The 19,508-nt window shown below is 42.5% G+C and overlaps 1 protein-coding gene across 1 annotated transcript in view; it reads left to right on the forward strand.

The window, feature by feature from the left end:
• Positions 1–3,256: 3,256 nt before the first annotated feature.
• chfr (checkpoint with forkhead and ring finger domains, E3 ubiquitin protein ligase) overlaps positions 3,257–19,508 on the forward strand; it is a 28,752-nt gene continuing 12,500 nt past the window's right edge. The window contains exons 1-8 of the mRNA XM_080208017.1: positions 3,257–3,444; positions 9,544–9,640; positions 13,115–13,224; positions 14,961–15,020; positions 15,803–16,258; positions 16,991–17,147; positions 17,691–17,845; positions 19,159–19,321. Of these exons, the coding sequence (XP_080064143.1) occupies positions 3,306–3,444; positions 9,544–9,640; positions 13,115–13,224; positions 14,961–15,020; positions 15,803–16,258; positions 16,991–17,147; positions 17,691–17,845; positions 19,159–19,321 (1,337 nt within the window). The 5' untranslated portion in view covers positions 3,257–3,305. The remainder of the gene's footprint in view (positions 3,445–9,543; positions 9,641–13,114; positions 13,225–14,960; positions 15,021–15,802; positions 16,259–16,990; positions 17,148–17,690; positions 17,846–19,158; positions 19,322–19,508) is intronic.

Genomic DNA, 19,508 nt, shown 5'->3' on the forward strand with positions numbered 1-19,508 from the left:
AAGGAAATTTGGCACATCCGCTACGACTCTCACCAACTTTTACAGATGCACCATAGAAAGCATTCTTTCAGATTGTATCACAGTTTGGTATGGGCTCCTGCTCCGCCCAAGATGGCAAGAAATTACAAAGGATCATGAATGAAGCCCAATCCGTCACGCAAACCAGTCTCCCATCCATTGACACTGCCTACACTTCCCGCTGCCTCAGAAAAGCAGCCAGCATAATCAAGGAGCCCTCACACCCTGGACATTCTCTCTTCCACCTTCTTCTGTCAGGAAAAAGATACAAAAGTCTGAAGTCACGAACCAACTGACTCAAGAACAGCTTTTACCCTGCGGCATCAACTTTTGAACAGACCTATCTTATATTAAATTGGTCGTTCTCTACACCCTAGCCAAGACTGTAACACTACACTCTGCACTCTCTCCTGTCCTTCTCTAGGAACGGTATGCTTTGTCTGTACAGCGCGCAAGAAACAACACTTTTCACTGTATACTAATACATGTGATAAAAATCAAATCAAAAAACATCCTTGCAGAGAGGTTTGCTGGTGCTGTATTGGAAGGATTGAACCAAAATTAGCAGAGGGATGGGATCCCTGACAAGTAAGTAGTTCAGGACAAAGAGAAGTTAAAATCCCAGCAAGTGAGTCTGAAAGGCGGGGGAAACATAGGCTGATAAGAAAGAAATGAGTCTGGCAAGGCCAAATGGAATTTCTGGAATGCAAAGAGCCTGAGGAATAAGGCAGATGGGCGGAGGGCACGGATACACACGTATCTGTGACACTGAGCTATCATAGCTCTGACAAAGACTTGGCTGAAAGTTGGGCAGGATTGGCAGCTCAACATTTCTGGGGTATTCAGATGAGATAGAGGGTGGGATGGGAAAGGAGGGGATGGTTCACAATATTGATCAAATAATCAATTATAGCAGCATGGAGGGATAATATCCTGGAAGAATCATCAAATCAGGCCATAGTGGGGGAGAAGTAAAAAAGTCACACAAGGGGCAAACATGCTGCTGGGTGTGTACGATAAACCCCGAAACAGTCAGGGTGAGAGAATCAAACATGTAACCAAATTACAGAAATGTGTCAGAACAATAAAACAGTAATAGAGGATTTTAACAACCCAAATATTAGTCGCCAGCTCTGCCCAAGACTGCAAAGGAACTACAAAATGTTGTGAGTGTAGCCCAGTCCATCATGCAAACCAGCCTCCCATCCATTGACTCTGTCTACACTTCCCACTGTCTTGGAAAAGCAGCCAATGTAATCAAAGACACCATGCACCCCAGATGTTCTTTTTTCCACCTTCTTCTGTTGGGAAAAAGAGAGAAAAGTCTGAGGATATGTACCAACCGACTCAAGAACAGCTTCTTCCCTACTGCCATCAGACTTTTGAATGGGCCTATCTATGACTGTAATACTGCATTCTGCACTCCTTCTTCTCTATGAATGGTATGTTTTGTCTTTATAGCGTGCAAAAAACAATACTTTTCACTGTACACTAATACATGTGACAATAATAAATCAAATCAAATCAAAAGTTCCAGATCTCCTAATTTTCCTTTTTCGCTGTAGCTCGACAGTCTAAATGAGAGTCACTTTGGGAATTGTCAACAACTTGCTTCTAACACCATGGACCATGTTTTATGCAGAGCTTCTGTGTCCAGCAGTGAGCCTTCTGACTCCATTTCAGATGGGAAATAAGAAGCTGAGAAGCAAGTTTGTAAATATGATGAAACTTTCCTTGAGTTAGACTTCATGAGTGTAAATCTAAAGAAATCCCAACATGATCTTTTGTCTCTAAGTTTGAAACCAAATAAGCTCTAGTGACACTTGGAGACCATTTACAAGGAATACATCAGGAAACTAAGATTATTTTTCCAATGTTGAAGAGGGAAATTTTTGCAGCAACAAGTTTTAAAGAATGCATTAACTGTTTCTGAACAAGCTGGAAAAAAGAATCTTTTGAGATGAGCTGTCACAGAATCATTGAGTCATTATGGTGCAGAAGGAGGCAATTTGGCCCATCATGTCTGCCCCAGCTCTCGGAATGAGCAACTCACTTAGTGCTGTTGCATGTTCTTTAGTAGAGAATCCATAGAATTGAATACTTACAGTGCAGGAGAAGGCCATTTGGTTCATTGAGTCTGCACCGACGCTTCTTCCTGTTCAAGTAATGACACCAAACTAGGTGGAAGTGTGAGTATATATTCCCTGTGAACGGTGGGGAGGCAGAGGCAAATAAGAAATTCTCAGGAAGGTGATGGGAAACAGATCTGTTTTTGTTGACATCGAGAATCCCTACAGTGCAGAAGGAGGCCATTCAGCCCATCAAGTCTGCACCAACAACAATCCCACCCTAGCCCTAGCCCTATCCCCATAACCCCACGTATTTACGCTGCTAATCTCCCTGATACTAAGCAGCAATTTACCATCGCCAATGTACCTAATTGCACACCTTTGTATTGTGGGAGGAAACCGGAGCACCCAGGGGAAACCCGCACAACCACGGAGAGAAGATGCAAACTCTTCATAGACAGTGACCTGAGGCTGGAATTGAACCTGGGTCCTAGCGCTGTGAGATAGCAATGCTAACCACTACGCCAGCGTGCCACCTCTGGAACAGACTGATGCTGTGAAAGGCACTGGTCAAATGCAACTTCCTTATTTCACTGTCACACATCCTGTCCTTTCCTTCTCTATGAACGGTATGCCTTGTCTGTATAGCGCCGAAGAAACACTATTTCCCATTGTATACGAATACTGGTGACAATAATAAATCGAAGAGGGGGTCATATTGGGGAACAGTTTGGGGAGCAGGGCTGGGAGTCAGAGGGATAAACACAGTAACAAGTCTCAGAGCACCAGAGTCCAACTAGAGGGACGTCATGATGCCGCAATTCCAGGAGGTGCGCCCTGGGGGGCAGCATAGAGCAGAGGGTGGAGCCTACCCCTGTCACGTGATAAGGTTCACGTCAGCTTCGTGCCGGGTTTGATTGATGTTTCTCTCAGCCATACAGCGTGCGGGGAAGAAGGGCGGACAGCCAATGGTGGCATTCCGGGGGGCGGGGGCGGGTTTTCACCGGAAGGGGGCGGGGCTAGGGCTGGGCCTGTCCGCGGGCGATCCCCGCCCTCCCGCCGGCTGGAGCCGCCCTGTACTGTCAGCGGGGGCCGGGCTGGGAGGGGGAATGCCGCGAGAGCGGCTGCTGTGAAGTTACTGGCGGAGTGTTTCCCCCCCCCCCCTCCTCCCCTTCACCCAGCCCGGGTTGGAGAGGCTGGCGGATTTATGAGGCGGTAATGGACGGAGGCCTGGGCCTGGGCCGGGAGATGCAGCCGCTGGAGAGCCAGGCCTGGGGCCGCCTGAGCCGCATTGACAGGGAGAGCGAGAGCCACATCCTGCTGGTGAACAGCGAGTGGACTATCGGCAGGAAGAAGGGTGAGTGAGGCCTCGGGGAGTGGGTGTGGAGAGAGGCCGCCTCACAGCTGCTGCTGAGTGGGGAAGAGGGGGAGCAGATTCCCCCCCCTTACCCTGGAACTGGCTTCATTGTCCCCCTGGCAAAGGGAGCAGTGGGGAAGAGTTCAAGTTATTAATGACTGCAGGATCTCTGAGGAAAATGCCCCAGGAATGTACAAGATTTGTCTTAAATTATACGTTATTTTTTCCATTTTAAAAATTTGCTTTGAACGCCCATCCTTGTTGGCCAGAACGAAAGAGGAACTAGATTTCTACCCTGAATAATGTTAGGTTTCAGTTTCCCTTTTGCTGCCTTTTTAAAAAATCTTGTTTGTTGGATTTTCTCACCCTTGTTTTGTCAGTCAAAGACATTTGAGAGTCTAAATGATGATCTAGTCAACTTCTGGGCTTCCTGTCTATAAAGAAAGAAAGAATTTGCATTTCCACAGCACCTCGCATGACCTCAAGATGCCCCAACGTGCTTCACAGCGAATTAATTTTTTTTCTTCTGAAGTATTATCACTCTTGCAACCTGTTAACTTCTGGACATAGCTGATCCTGTCCATAAAGAAAGAATTTGCATCTCTATAGCACCTCGCAAGCCCTCAGGATGTCCCAAAGCGCTTCACAGCAAATTAAGTACTTTTTTCTGAAGTGTTATCACTCTTGCAATGTAGGAAGTAATGCCACATGTTCCCAGGAACAGCAGTGTAATAACAGCTACATTATCTGTTTTTAGTGGTATTGATTGAGGGGTAAATCTTCACCGGGATAACTGCCCTGATCCTCACATAGCCCTCGGTTATACTTTACATCCACCCGAAAGGATAGTTGGGGCCTTAGCTTGGTAGCTCATTCGTAAGACAGCACATCTGACAGCGCAGCACTCCCGTGGTACTACACTGCCCAATCTCTCGGACCTTCCAACTAGGACACGGGTGGCACGGTAGCACAGTGGTTAGCACTGCTGCTTCACAGCTCCAGGTTCCTGGGTTCAATTCCCTGTTTGGGTCACTGTCTGTGTGGAGTTTGCACGTTCTCCTCGTGTCTGTGTGGGTTTCCTCTGGGTACTCCAGTTTCCTCCCGCAATCCAAAGATGTGCGGGTTAGGTTGATTGGCCGTGCTAAGAAATTGTCCCTTAGTGTCCAGGGATGTGTAGGTTAGAGGGGTTAGTGGGTGTAATATGTAGGGGTAGGGCCTGAGTGGGATTGTGTTTGGTGCAGACTCGATGGGCTGAAGGGCCTCTCTCTGCACTGTAGGGCTCTATGATTCTATGACAAGAATACTTCCACTGTTGTCTGCTGGAAGAATTTCTTCCTGCTTAGTTTGATATCTGCAGTGGTACTAATTCCTGCTTCCATGTTGTTCTTATCTTCGCGATTCTGAGAATTTCTGTATTCTTTTCCATGACCTTGTTCCCCCACATTTCTTCATGAAGAATTTTAAAAATATTTACAGTCAGACTTCCTTCTTCCGTTTTGGAGCTACTTAGCAAACCTTGAATTGTATCCTTCCTGCAGTTTCAGCAACATGTTTTTCATTTGGGTATGTTACTTAGTATTTATGGTTCCTGACTAGCAGAGGTCAGTCATTCAAATCCCATGATGTTGAGCAGGGAATGTACCATCACCAGCTGGTCTGACTTGTGTTTAGACTCAACATACTGTTCACTCTTGATACCCGAGGAAAGGCTGTGAATGTGATAACAGCAAAAATACTGCAATTGCTGGAAATCTGAAATAAAAACAGCAAATGTTGGAAAAACTCAGCAGGTCTGACAGCATCTGTGAAGAGACAAAGAGTTCACTTTTCAAGTTTGTATGACTCCTCTTCAAAGCTGAAGATGCAATATAAAACATATCAGCTTTCTATTTCTCCAGTTCTGAAGAAGTCATGTGGACTCAAAATGTTAACTCAATTTCTCATTCCACAGATGCTGCCAGACTGGCTGAACTTTTCCAGCATTAGCTGGCATTAAGTTGATGCTGGCTGGAGAGGCTAAAACATGGATCACGGCCTCATGATAAGGAATCGGCCATTTAGGACTACAGAGTGAAATTTCTTCACTCAAGCATTGGGAATCTTTGGAATTTTCTGTCCCGGGACCATGGAGATTCAGTGTTTGAGTTTATCATGATGGTCCAATAGATATTTGGGATAGTGAGGGAAGGGTAAGTTTAGGTAGAATATCAGCCATGATCTTGTTGAATGGCAGTTCAGGCTCGAGGGGTCGGATGGCCTCTGCTAGCTTTTATTTCTTGTGATATGTTAAACTCAAGGCTGACATCCCAATGGTGTACCAAAGAAGTGCTGGACGGTCAGAGGTGCTGTCTTTCAGGTGAAACATTAAACTGAGGCCCATCTGGTTCCATGACTTTATGGAAGCTTTCCTTGGTGTCCTGACCAATATTTATTTTTCAATCAGTGTTATAAACCATAGGGGTGGCACAGTGGTTAGCACGACTGGCTCACAACGCCAGGAACCGGAGTTCGATTCCCAGTTTGGGTCACTGCCTGTGGGGAGTCTGCACGTTATCCGTGTGGGTTTCCTCCGGGTGCTCAGGTTTCCTCCCACTGCACAAAAGACGTGCTGGTTAAGGTGCATTGGCTAAATTCTCCCTCAGTGTACCCAAACAGGTGCCAGAGTGTGGCGACTAGGGGAGTATCATAATAACTTCATTGCAGTGTTAATGTAACATTAATAGTGTAACATTAATAAAAAAAAGTTGGGAAAAATCTAATCATTATCACACTGCTATTTTTGGGAACCTGCTGTGTGCAAGTTAGTAGCAAGTTTCCTACATTGTGACAGTGACTATGCTTGCTAGGAGATGACCCATGGTTGTTAAGGGCGTAATAGAAATTTTTTTTTGTTTTCTTTCTAATTGTTACATAACAGTCACATCAAACATGGTCATGTTCTTGGGCTGTCACCAGAAGTGCTGCAACCTCTGATCATTAGTGGATTGAGATGTTAGTTGTCATTTGGTGCCTCCCTGACGCATTGTGCCCTGAAGGAATTGTGGAATTATGAAATTGGATTTGAAACCACGTGGACATTTTCAGTTTAATTTAGATAGTTTGAATAATGCGACCAAAATGATCTTCTGTTTACATTTTACTTTGTATCTTTTGATAGGATAAACTGTCACCTTCAACCTGTTTTCAATCTATTTGGCAAGCGTATGCTTCCTTGGATAAAGAGACCAGAATAGTACACAATACTCTAGGTGCCGACTTACCAAGCCTCTATGCAGTTGCATATGACATCTATATTTGTGCACTCAAATCCCGTGGAGGTGAAGGCTAGCATACAGTAAACAACTAGGAAAGCAAACTACCTGTATTCGAGCTTCTAGTGACTCGTGAACAAGGACACCCAGGATGCCTTTAGATACCAACCCTTCCCAACCTTTCAACATTTAAGAAATAATCTATTGTTCGATCATTTTCTATCATCTACCATAACTTCACAATTAATCACATTCTGCCTGACACATTCTATTCCAATCACTAATCCTGTCCAAGACTATTTGAAGCCTCTTTGCATCCTCCTCACAACTTCCATTCTCATTCTGGTGTTCGTGAATGCACTTCCACGTAGATCTGTTTCACTGGCTGTTTGTTGTGGGAAAAGTGGAACTGATCCACTTCAGATCAGCCATGATCTTATTGAATGGTGGAGTGGGCTCGAGGGGCTGGATGGCCTGCTCCTGCTCCTATTTCTTATGTTCTTGCGTTTATGTTCTTATGTTGAATCCAGTGTCTGATACCTGTCAGTCATTCATGGGTCAGTTTGGTCAGTCAGTTTTTCCATGTTGCTGCCTTTGTCTCCCGCACCACACCCTTCTCTTACGCCCATCTCCCTGTCTGGCCTAAAAAGATTGTCAGTTGTTCTCTTGTGCTTTTTCTTTTGTTTAGGTGTTGCCCATCTTTCTAACTATTCTAAATGTCACTGCTGTACCAAAAACAGCAACTAACTGGAAAAAATGTTTATTTATCAGTCAAAAGTAAGGCTTGCATTAACACTGCAATGAAGTTATTGTGAAATTCCCCTAGTCGCCACACTCCGGCACTTGTTCGGATCAATGCACCTAACCAGCACTACTTTCAGATTGTGGAAGGGAATCGAAGGACCCAGAGGAAACCCATGCAGATATGGGGAGAACATGCAAACTCCACACAGACAGTGATCCAAGCCGGGAATCAAACCCGGGCCCCTGGTGCCGTGAAGGAGCAGTGCTAGCCACTGTGCTGCCCCACATATGTACAATTATTAAGGGTAAAGTGGCAGTTTCTTGACTGACCACAGTCCATAGAATCCCTACAGTGCAAAAGGAGAGTGGTTGACCCATTGAGTCTGCACTGACTCTCCAAAAGAGCATCTTACTCAACACACCCATTCTATCCCCGTAACCCTGGACATTTATCATGGCTAGTCCAGTTTGCACTATCCAGATAAATCCAAGTGATTCTTTCATTAGACAGTCACACTTCTGTTCCTACGTCACTGTTTGCATTGAGGCTGTCTTCAATTCATTTTGCCAGCAGTTGAGCTCGTTTGTGTCCTGTGTTGCCAGTGGCACTAATGTCAGATGTCACTTTGTACTGAATTTGAGAATCTTCCAATTTCTCTGACCTTCCTTGGCAACGTAGTTAATGAGAGGGAAGACTGAAGTTCCCATTACTAGAAGATTCAAATATGCAAAATGTGGCCTGAATTTGCAACTTGTGTGACTATACTTGTTAGAAACTGTATAGAAACAGTGCTCATTGCATGAGTTATGCTGGTAGTGAGTAGGAACTCTACCAGAAACAAATTAAAATGTTAGTGTAACTCGATTTATTAGCTGAGCAAATCGTTAAAATCAAGGTAAACTGGTTGGATAAAGGAGTGTGCAACAGCCCAAAGGGGTTCGGATTCAGTAAGGATGAGAAAGCATTAATGAAGCGTTGATGTTATTGGGGCAGTCATTCAGGTGTCACTAGAAAGGCTGGGGAATTGTTTTGTTTGTCAGTTCAGTTGGAGCTAAACAAAGTAATTTGCTTGAGCCAGCTGCATGGAATTTCCAGTCACTGGGAAAGGTGGTTCTTGTCCCTTTTCATTGGTGCAGGCGCTCAGTATGTTTTCTCATTTTATTCTAATGTTTAGAAGGTTTGCCCATTTTTACAAGTGGGTGAGTAGGAAAGAGTTCTGAGATACAGATTACTGATTTTTGGGTGCTGCTTACTCGTGTATATTGCACAATTTGAATAGAGTTGAATATTGTTTAGGTTTCGACTGTTCTTCAAAAAAGACCTGCACTTGGCATTAAACAGTCTTCTGCTGTAACAGACATGCTGGTCTTTAATGGACTGCTCTGCTTTAGAGCTGTATTTTATGACCTGTCAGGCCCTTTTTTCTATAAGCCTGTTGTAAATGATGTCCTTGTAGAGTTGCTCAGGTGTTGGCTTCTACTTTTTATGGAAACCGATCATTAAAGTTAATGGAGTGTCCCTCCCCTCCCTGGGGAATAGCATGTGCTGCAGTATTTAATCTGCTGATTGCAATGCACACATCCCAGAGTGACTCATTGGGGTTTGTGATTCAGATTTTTTCCTGGTTGCACAATACCAGGATTATTCAGATCCTTCTCCACATGTAATTTAGAAACAAATAGTTGTTCTGTCCCTGATTTCGCTCCCTCCTCCCCCCCAAGCAATGTCCATCTCCTCCCTTCCCTGAAGGGGTTTGATCCTTGATGGACCACCATCATAATAAGAAGCACAGAGGGAGGCCATTCAGCCCCTTCTGGCTGTGTTGGCTGTGTGACAAAGCAACTTAGTGCCAATCCCCTGCACTTTCCCATAACCATATGATTATTCTCCCTTGAAGTAATTGCCCAGTTCTCTCTTTAAATGATACTATTGATTCTGTGTTCACCACCCTTTTAGGAAATGCATTTTGTAATAAAAGTAGATTTGGTGCTGGAAGTTAAATTTCATTTGTGAAGGGAACAATTTTATATCGAACTATTCTCAAATTAGCTAAGTGACATAAGTTAACTTTTATGTTAAAGATCAACCTTCTGTCTCCTGTAGGTTGTGATTTGTCATTTCCTGGCAATAAACTCGTTTCTGGAGACCACTGTAAAATAATTCGTGAGAAATCAGGACAAGTGTGGTTAGAGGACACGAGGTAAGTCATAAATATATTCTGGATTGAGTACTTTTTTTTTGAAAAGTGCACTCTGAAGGAGAGTCATGCAGAGAAACATTAACTCTTTCTCCACAGATGCTGCTAGACCTGCTGAGTTTTTCCAGCATTTTCAGTTCTATTTTGGATTTCCGACATCAACAGGGCTTTGCTTTTATTCTGAAAGTGAAAATTTGTTAGGCCATGGTGGTGCTGCTCTCACTTGTATACATTTGAGAATGCTGGCTGTTTCTAGAGTGGAGGGACAGTGGTTTAGCAAGCTGTCCTCAATGCTTTGGACAGAGATTCAAATCCTGCCTACACTATTGAACAAACAGGAGTAGGCCATTCAGTCCTTTGATCCAGTTTTGCCATTCAGTGCAGCTGATTTACTTCAAACTGCTTTCCTTCATTATCACCAGATCCCTTTTAATATGTAGAAAACTATCAAATCCGACTTGAACATACTCAACAACTGAGTCTCTGCAGCGCTTTGAGGCAGAGAATGCCAAAGATTTTCCACCCTCCGTGTCAAGAAATTTCTCCTAGCTTCCATCCTGAACGTCCAGTCCTTTATTCTGAGACTGTGATCCCTGGTTCTAGATCTCCCCCACCCATCCCCCTCCAGCCAGAGGAAACACCATTCCTGTATTTACCTTGTCGAGCCCTACTAGAAGTTTGTATGTTAGATTGAGATCAGCTCTCTAAACTCCAGAGGAGTCTATTGCATCTTTACTGCAAAGGATAATTCCCCCCCCCCCCCCCCCCCCCAAAAAATCCTTCCCATCCCAGGAATTCGTTTTGGGCATCTTTATTGCACTCCCTCTTTGGAAAGATAAGACAAGTACATTTTGCCCCCTCTCTTCTGCCTGTCAGGGTTTTGCTTGAAATGTATCATGTTCCCCCAGCTTCATTCTTAGTGGCTAATAGCCAATAAACTGAACTGTCAGCAACTTGGCATAATTTGGCACCAAAGTGGCAGTCTCACTCAGGCAAAAAGTGAAAGATAGAAAACTGCATTTTAGTGGATTTGCAGGTTCTGTACCGAGATTGAGGTTCTTCACCGGTGTCAAGGCAGCATTACTATACTTTTGGTGATACTTTATTGTTATAAGGTATTGTGGTGTTGACACTGGATAAACAATCCAGAGGTTGTGAACTCAAACCCCTTCAAATTGGAAAAAAGTGCTTAAATGTGAGATGTAAAATATTCAATGGCAAAAAAAAGTTGAGTCGCTATTTGCAAGTGATGTCTTGATGTGATTTATTGATTAGATTAGATTAATATTTTTGGCATGTTAGAGTGGTGTTAAATGTGACATTGAGTTTCTAATGTCTTCAGAAGGCCACTTACCATTTAAAATACTAATGTGAACATTTCAAAGCTTAAAGCCCTGATTCAACTGTATCTCAATTAACTCATGAAGTCCCACCATTGACAGACTGGAAAAGTAAAGATAATTTGTGTGGTTGTTAGTCTGAGACACAACAACAGGTCAATGTTGAATTGGAAAGGTGGATCTATGACTCCTTAACGCAGCTGAGCTCCTTGCCTAACTGGCCTGCTTAAAGTAGATTTTGTCCTGCAGATTTTTCTTCATTGCAATTGTTCTGTGTTGCCAGTAGATGGCTGCAGAATGCATTAAACTTCCAGTTGAGTTAATAGCATGGCTACAGTGCTTTGCTGAAACCTCTAACTGTTCTGCCCAGATGAGAAATCAGTTTGTGAATGTATGTGTGCTTTTTGCTGATCGTTAGAAATATAGATATTTGGAGAGCAGGGAAGTCCAACATTGAACTTTGTAAACGTAGCTGACTTTAATTTAAAAGGGCTTGGTGGACCCTCCTGAATACTTTCGAAACAACACTGACGCCAACTGGATTTACACTCTATAGGAAGTTCCCATTCTAGATTTGGTTTGCTTAACTCTGGAATCAAATCTTAGCTAAACTTACAGAACCCGAATGGTTTAACTCCTGGGAGACTGGATCGATATTATGTGGCTATTCTTTTCAGGGTTGGATCTGCAATTAAACAGTTGAAAGGTGCTGTTGATCTCCAGGCACACACTGCAACGTTTTCCTCAGGCATTAATACTTTCTTGTGGCTAGGAAATTGTTTACAGGCCATTGTTAGTGAAACAACATTACTGTGTGCAGGTATGTGTGAGCACCATTGCAGTGGCCTAATAGATCATCGACACAGATGCCATCATCTCCCGTGAGAACACCATCCACCAGGTACACGGTACATATTCTTGCAACTCGGCCAACGTTGTCAGCCGAGCAGAGAAGCTACGACATCTTCTCTGGAACTTGCAACATATCATCAATGAAGACAAACATCTCGCCAAGGCCATCCCCACACCCCCACTTCTTGCTTTCAAACAACCGCACAACCTCAACAGACCGTTGTCCGCAGCAAACTACCCAGCCTTCAGGTGAACAGTGACCATGACACCGCACAACCCTGCCACAGCGAACTCTGCAAGACATGCTGGATCATCGACATGAATGCCATCATCTCACGTGAGAACACCATCCATCAGGTACACAGTACATACTCTTGCAACTCGGCCAATATTGTCTGCCTGAAACACTGCAGGAAAGGATGTCCTGACACTTGGTACATTGGGGAATCCATGCAGATGCTACGACAATGGATGAATGAACACCACTCGACAATCACCAGGCAGGAGTGTTCTCTTCCTGTTGGGGAACACTTCAGCAGTCACAGGCATTCGGCCTCTGATCTTCGGGTAAACATTATCCAAGGCTGCCTTCGTGACATACGACAACGCAGAATCACTGAGCAGACATTGACAGCCAAGTTCTGCACATGAGGACAGCCTCAACTGGGATCTTGTGTCCATGTCACACTATCTGTAACCCCCACGACTTGCCCTGGCTTGCAAAATCTCACTAACTATCCTGGATGGAGACAATAGACATCTCTTTAACCTGTGCTTAATCCTCTCTCCTCACATTGTCTGTACTTTTAAGACATGATTACCTGTAAAGACTCGCATTCCAACCATTATCTTGTAAATTAAGTTTGTGTCTATATGTGCCCTGTTTGTAAACACAGCTCCCACTCACCTGATGAAGGGGCAGTGCTCCAAATAAACCTGTTGAAGTTTAACCTGGTGTTGTGAGACTTCTTACCGTGGCCTAATAGACACAGGTGTTCTGCTGGCAGGCATGTCTGATGCATTGGAATCGCAAGCCAACAATAGTGGCACCTTGTTTTTACATTTAACTTTGGCACCAGATATTGTGGGTATAACTTCGCTGTAATGTCAACTCATTCATTCTATTGCTTAAAGAAGTGTAGTGCTTTAAACTTTAGCATGTTATAATTCCCAGTTAATGTTGAAAGGCATGTGTTTTGAGAATATAAGAGTAGGTTTTATCCTCCTCTGTATCAAGAAGATTAAAGGCAGCCTGACATGTTCCTGTGGCACTTTATTCTTTCAGTACCAACGGAACGGTCATCAACAAATCCAAAGTAGTGAAGAAACAGACCTATCCATTGCAGAATGGAGATGCCATTTACGTTGTCTACAGGAAGAATGAGCCAGATCAGAGTAAGGATAATATAAAATAATGTACTTCTTGTGATTTGAAATATCCCATTTCTGATATCTGTCTGGGCGTGATTATGTTGCAGCCTACTAAGCTGTCTCTGTGAGAAATCGGCTGTTGTCACTGGCAGTTAGTTCTTGGCTTGTTCTTGTACGCTGCTAAGTAAGATTTGTTACTAAATTATCAGACTGCTTATCCAACATCCAGAACTGAATGAACAAAAATTTCCTTTAATTAAACATTGGCAAGACTTGTGCCATTGTTTTTGCTTCCCACACCAAACTCAATTCCTGAGCTACTGACTTCAATCCTCTCCTTCAGATTGAATCAGACTGTTTGCAACATTGGTGTCATGTTTGACCCTGAGATGAGATTCCAAGTATATATACGTGCTATCACTAATACCACCTATTTTCATCTCTAACTTTGCCCCTGCATCCACTCATCTGTTGCTAAAGCCCTAATTCATGCCTTTATACCTCTAGACTTGACTATTCCAATGCAATCCTAGTTGGTCTGCCACATCTCATGTTCTAATTTGCACCAAGTCCCCTTTCACCTACTGTCTCTCTGTTCATTTACCTATTGTCACTTGGTCAAGCATAGTTTTGATTTTAAAATTCTCATCCTTGTTTACAAATGGTATTGCCCCTGCAAATCTCTAATCTTCTCTGGCCCTGTAACTCTCCCAGGTATCTACATCATTTTAATTTTGGCCTCTTGTGCATCCCCATTTCCAGTCGGTCTAAAATTGATGGCTCTGCCTTCAGGTACCTCAGCCCTAAGCTCTGGAATTTCTTTCTTACCCCTCTCTGTATCATGTTTTCTCCTTTAAGACATTTCTTCAAACCAATCTCTTTAGCCAAGCTTTAGTTTAAACCTATTCTAACGCCTCTCAAGAAGGCTTGGTACCAGATTTTTTTAATAATGATCCTGTGAAGCAGCTGGGGATGTTTTCTTATGAGTGATATATAAACACAGGTTGTTGTGCCAAGCACCTTATTCTCCACTGATCCTGATCAATGGATCAGCCTTTATTGCTTTGTGACTGCATGTCCTTGAAACTGCACCATGGTTTATACTCTAGTAAGGAGATAATGCCTTCAGAAGGGAAAAAAATTGAAAAGAACTTCTGAAGTTAGGTTAGATATTGCATTGTACAGTGTAGATAATTGCATAGTTTAGCTAATCTTCTTGTGAATTACAAGTGGTAAATCTTACTACTGACTACATAATGATTGTATTCTGTACTGAGGTTAGTCTGTAATCATTAAGAAAAACAATTATAGTTCAGCATAATTGATTTTCATTAGGCAAACACCCTGTTAAATTATATTCCCTTCTGAAACACCGTTTTAAAATGCCAGTCAACTCTTGTGTCCAAATAGCTCCATATGTGAGTGTAGACTCTGTGTAAGCAGATCATTTAATTTTGGGCAAAACTTGTAGCTGAGCTTAGCTTTATTGGCATCTGCAGTACATACACTGTGTACACAATTTTAGCGCTTAGTAATTAGGAGTGAAATATTTTACTGAGTAATTTTTCCCTAGGACTCCCTTACCCATTCAATCCCTTCTATATCAGCCATGAGACAGTTCCTGAAGCATACTGCACCCTATCATTCAGCTGAAAGGATATCTCATAGTTTTAATTTTTTGTACTGTTCTCTCTGGTAAGGGGTGATATGATGCCTTTAAGCAAAAAGATTTTCTCCCATCTTATTCTTTTATATTTTAGATGTTGCCTATTTGTACAAAGCACTGAATTCTGAAGAGGAAAACATGGAAGATCCATTGGGTAATTAAGAAATGCTTCTGATGATATTTTTAATGTTGGTACATGAGCAGTTTCTGGTTCTACCAGAAGTTGAAAGAAAATGTAAACAAATGCAAACTTCTGAATACAGGAATGTTTCATTCATGATATGTAGAGTGGGAGAATTGTGGAGAATAAACACCAGCAAGGAACAGTTGGGTCAACTGGTCTGCTACTCTGCTGTAAATTCTGAGACTTGAACCCACTGAGTGCTGCAGTGTTGCTTGAGAAACCTGGGCTGTTTTTATTGGGACACAGTTAAGAAGAGGTCTTATAATGATTGAGCTTGATAAATGTAAATTGTGGATATTTTTGTAAATTGTAAATATTTTTGGTCACTAAAGGGCACAAATTTAATATGTTCACCAAAGGAACAGGAAAGATTTGAGAATTTTTGTTTTCAGACAGAGTTGGTAGGACATGGAATACAATGACAAGATCAGAATCCATAGTAGCTTGTAGAGGACAAGTGGAGAAATATTTGAGAATGTAAGAAACAAAGAGTATGGGGAAAAGGGCAAAGAATTGGACTGGTGTTTGCACTTGCAGATGGGCAGCATGGATGTGATAGACTGGTCATCTTTTGTGTTGTAACATTCCAGGTTTTTCTTCCTATTTTGTTCATATAACTTCAGCATATGTTGTAAAACTATACGCAGTTAGTACTCCATAAACTAGAAGGTTTTGTAATAAGGGATGAATTGACTTGTAATGACAGTATGAAAGTGCATTATCATTTATTTACAAATGGTTTTCATGTACAGGATCCTCTTGCAGTATGGTTGAGCGGATTATTAAAGAAACCTCAAGCTTAGAAAGCAGCTCTGACCAAACAGCAGTCACCTCACTATTTTGTTCAAAACAAGTTGAATACCCTTCCCAAGAGGAACCACAGCCATGCACGTCTTACTACGATCCGTTCTGTACCTCTGGAGCAAACTCCAACATTGTTCAGCCTTCTGCTTCCACCATGGAGCCATGCACTTCCTCAGCAGGGCCCGTGCCCACCACTGCTGGACCTTCAGTGCTTGCACGTGGACCTAGTTGCTTGGCAACATTTTGGACTTCATGTCAAAAGCCACTTAGCTCTGGTTTATCACCTACAAGGACTCCAGTGAATAGAGAAAGCACACAAGGACCTGACACCCCAAAGTCATCAGTTTCAGATGTCTTGGCCAAAGAGGAGGATCTAGAACCAACCAAAAAGAAACAGAAAATGGGCAAGTATTTATCGTGTATGTTTGTTTAATAAGGATTTAGATTTTGTTTTTAGGATTGATTAATTGGACTTCAACATTGCACTCTGCTGTCTGTAACCCCCTTAAAATTTCAACCCCAAATGCCCTCTCTAAGACAGCTCGGTCCCATTCTATGGATATCTTCATTGTCCGTATCTGGTCTGAGCTAGGGAGGGAAATATCAGACAGAGTTTCAACTTCAGGTAATGTCTGCATATTTGTGAACATCAAGTGAGAATTAGGATTCTGCTCCTAGAGCAGAACAACCTACCAGCTCACGCAGCATAGACTTTAATGGAGAACGGACCTTTGGGCAGAAGGGATACTGGAATTATAACCTACCTCGCCGCAATTACTCATGTAGAGATTAAAGAATAAGAATAGCAAGGCAGTTGTAATTGTCCTCACAACAAAATGAAGAGAAACCATTTTCAAAAACTTGTAAGAAAAGCATAATGAACATGTCTATCTGAAGAGAGAAAATACAGTTTAAATGTTTCGGTTCTAATCATTTTTCTAATTGGTGAGGGTCCAGATCTTCAGTATTAACGTAGAATCAAGGCCATTTGGCCCATTGTGCCTGTGCTAGACTTTTCACTATTCAGATGGCAACAGATCTATTGTTTATTTCCATTTTTTTTTAAGTCAGAGGTCAGATTGTGTTTTTCTTTTGCCCAACTCAACCAATAAATTTGAGTTTTAATATTTTAATAGAGAATGATGAGATTCCAGATGCATTGCTACTCAGTGAAGGTCAAAGTTTAAATACCAGACATGAGGATCAAGGAACTTCTGAAGGAAAACAACCAGACAAAATGGAGGAAACTCTCACCTGTATCATCTGTCAAGACTTGCTGCATGATTGTGTCAGGTACATTTGAGATATGACAGCCTTAGAAATAGTGTTGACAAACTGCAGTTTCCAATACTTGACATGCTTTAAAATAGTCTATTTAAATATTATTTACCAATGCTTCAAGGCTGCAACATATTTTGAACAATCTATCTTCAATGACAATGCGTAGAATACATCGTAGGCCCAGGTGTAAACTCCTAGTGATGTGGAGTTTGAGGATGTGGATGCAAAATAGATGACAGGACAAGTCCAAATGCTGTGTTAACTCTGCCTTGTCCCAGTGACAAGCAAGCTGAATGTAGCATTGCTCCCAAGAATAGTACACTTAGGATACAATCAGTGGTGGTTAACGACTAGTAAATCCTGTCGTAGAACATGCTTACCTGGTCATATTTGCATATTTATTGATTCAGGAATGGACGCTCAGAAAAATGAATGATTAAGCATTCAAACATTGCAGCACGCAATGTAAAAACATCTGGGCAGCAATAAACCTCATGGATCTAATTTTCATCTTTCTGCCTCTCCTCCTCCTCCTCCCCCCTCTGACTTCGTCAGCCTTCAACCGTGTATGCACTCTTTCTGTGCGGCATGTTACTCAGGCTGGATGGAGCGTTCGTCACTCTGCCCAACTTGCCGTTGTCCTGTTGAACGCATCAGCAAGAACCACATGGTGAATAATTTGGTAGAGGCTTATCTACTGCAACATCCAGGCAAGTAATTGCTGCATTAAATTCATATGCACTCATTTACATGGATAAAAAAGGGCTACGTAGTAATCAGAATAGTAGGTAGTACAATTGTGGATCCGATTGTGTCCCTGGTTACCAGGTGTTGAAAGTGCCCCTTGAATTATCTCTATGAATTTAGACTATTTTTTCTACCTTGGAGCTTATCTGGAAGAAATTTCAGTTTCATATGTGATTCTGTGTGTAAGTTCGTGGCCTGTCCTTTTGAGTAAGAATAAGTTTGAGGCAAGAGTGATCTGGGGACGACGCTACGGACCAGATTGGAAACTATGTTAAATATTGTAGGAACGTTGGGCAATTCACAAATGTAGTTTTCGGTTACTGGCTTGGAATGTAGTTCTGCTAGAAAGATATATCCTCACAATAGGGAATGGTTTAATGCAATAAAAAAGAAGAAATGTGATTATAAAATCTCAAATAGTGGAACCTTATTGGAAAATATGCCAAGTGTGATATATCACTTGACAGAGTTTGGTAAACCTGTTGACCTAAATCATGTTCTCTCCTCAAATTATCTTAAAGTTTCTTAGCTTGTCCAAGTGAGAGTAAAGGGATATGATACCAATTTGCATTTTGTGTAGATTACAATCCTGGTTTAAAGCTTATTTATTTATTAGTCATAAGTAGTCTTACATTAACACTGCAATGAAGTTAATGTGAAAATCCCCTAGTCGCCACACTCCTGCGCCTGTTTGGGTACACTGAGGGGAAATTTAGCACGACCTAACCTGTACATCTTTGGAGTGTGGGAAGAAACTAGAACACCCGGAGGAAACAGACAGAAAAGGGCGGCACAGTAGCACAGCAGTTAGCACTGCTGCTTTACAACTCCAGGGTCCTGGATTCTATTCCCGGCTCAGGTCACTGTCAGTGTGGAGTTTGCACATTCTCCCTGTGTCTGCGTGGGTTTCCTCCGGGTACTCTGATTTCCTCCCGCAGTCCAAAGATGTGCAGGTTAGGTTGATTGGCCACGCTAAGAAATTGCCCGTTAGTGTCCAGGGATGCGTAGGTTAGAGGGATTAGTGGGTATAATATGTAGAGATATGGGGGTAGGGCCTGGGTGGGATTGTGTTCGGTGCAGACTCGATGGGCCGAAGGGTCTGCACTGTAGGGTTCTATGATTTAGAAACTTGCGCAGACATGGGTAGAACATGCAAACTCCACACAGACAGTGATCCAAGCCAGGAATTGAACCTGGGTCCGTAGCACTGTGAGGCAACAGTGCTAATCACTGGTTTAATTTGTTTTGATCATGTTTGTGTGATCTACTATTTCAGAGAAATGTCGTAGTGGAGATGAATTGCAAAGCATGGATGCCAGAAATAAAATCACACACGACATGTTGCAGCCTAAGATTAAACGATCATTCTCTGATGAAGAGGTCAGCTCTGAGGATTTTCTTGAACTGTCTGACGTCGACAGTGAATCTTCGGATTTTAGGTGAGCTTTTGAAAGATTTGCTTTGATGTGCAGGAACAAATGTTTGAGGAGCAGACAGTCCCTGTTAAAGTGTGTGATTGTTAGTTAAAGTGCATGTGACAATTTGAGCAGCTCTGAGAACGTCAAATTAGTTTGAGAAACTACTCTGAAGAGCATTAAATGGCCTGCTTTGTAGTGAATTGTCAGA

The sequence above is a fragment of the Carcharhinus amblyrhynchos genome, chromosome 20 (genome assembly GCF_965287045.1).
Source record: "Carcharhinus amblyrhynchos chromosome 20, sCarAmb.v2.hapA, whole genome shotgun sequence".
NCBI classification, from domain to species: Eukaryota; Metazoa; Chordata; class Chondrichthyes; order Carcharhiniformes; family Carcharhinidae; genus Carcharhinus; species Carcharhinus amblyrhynchos.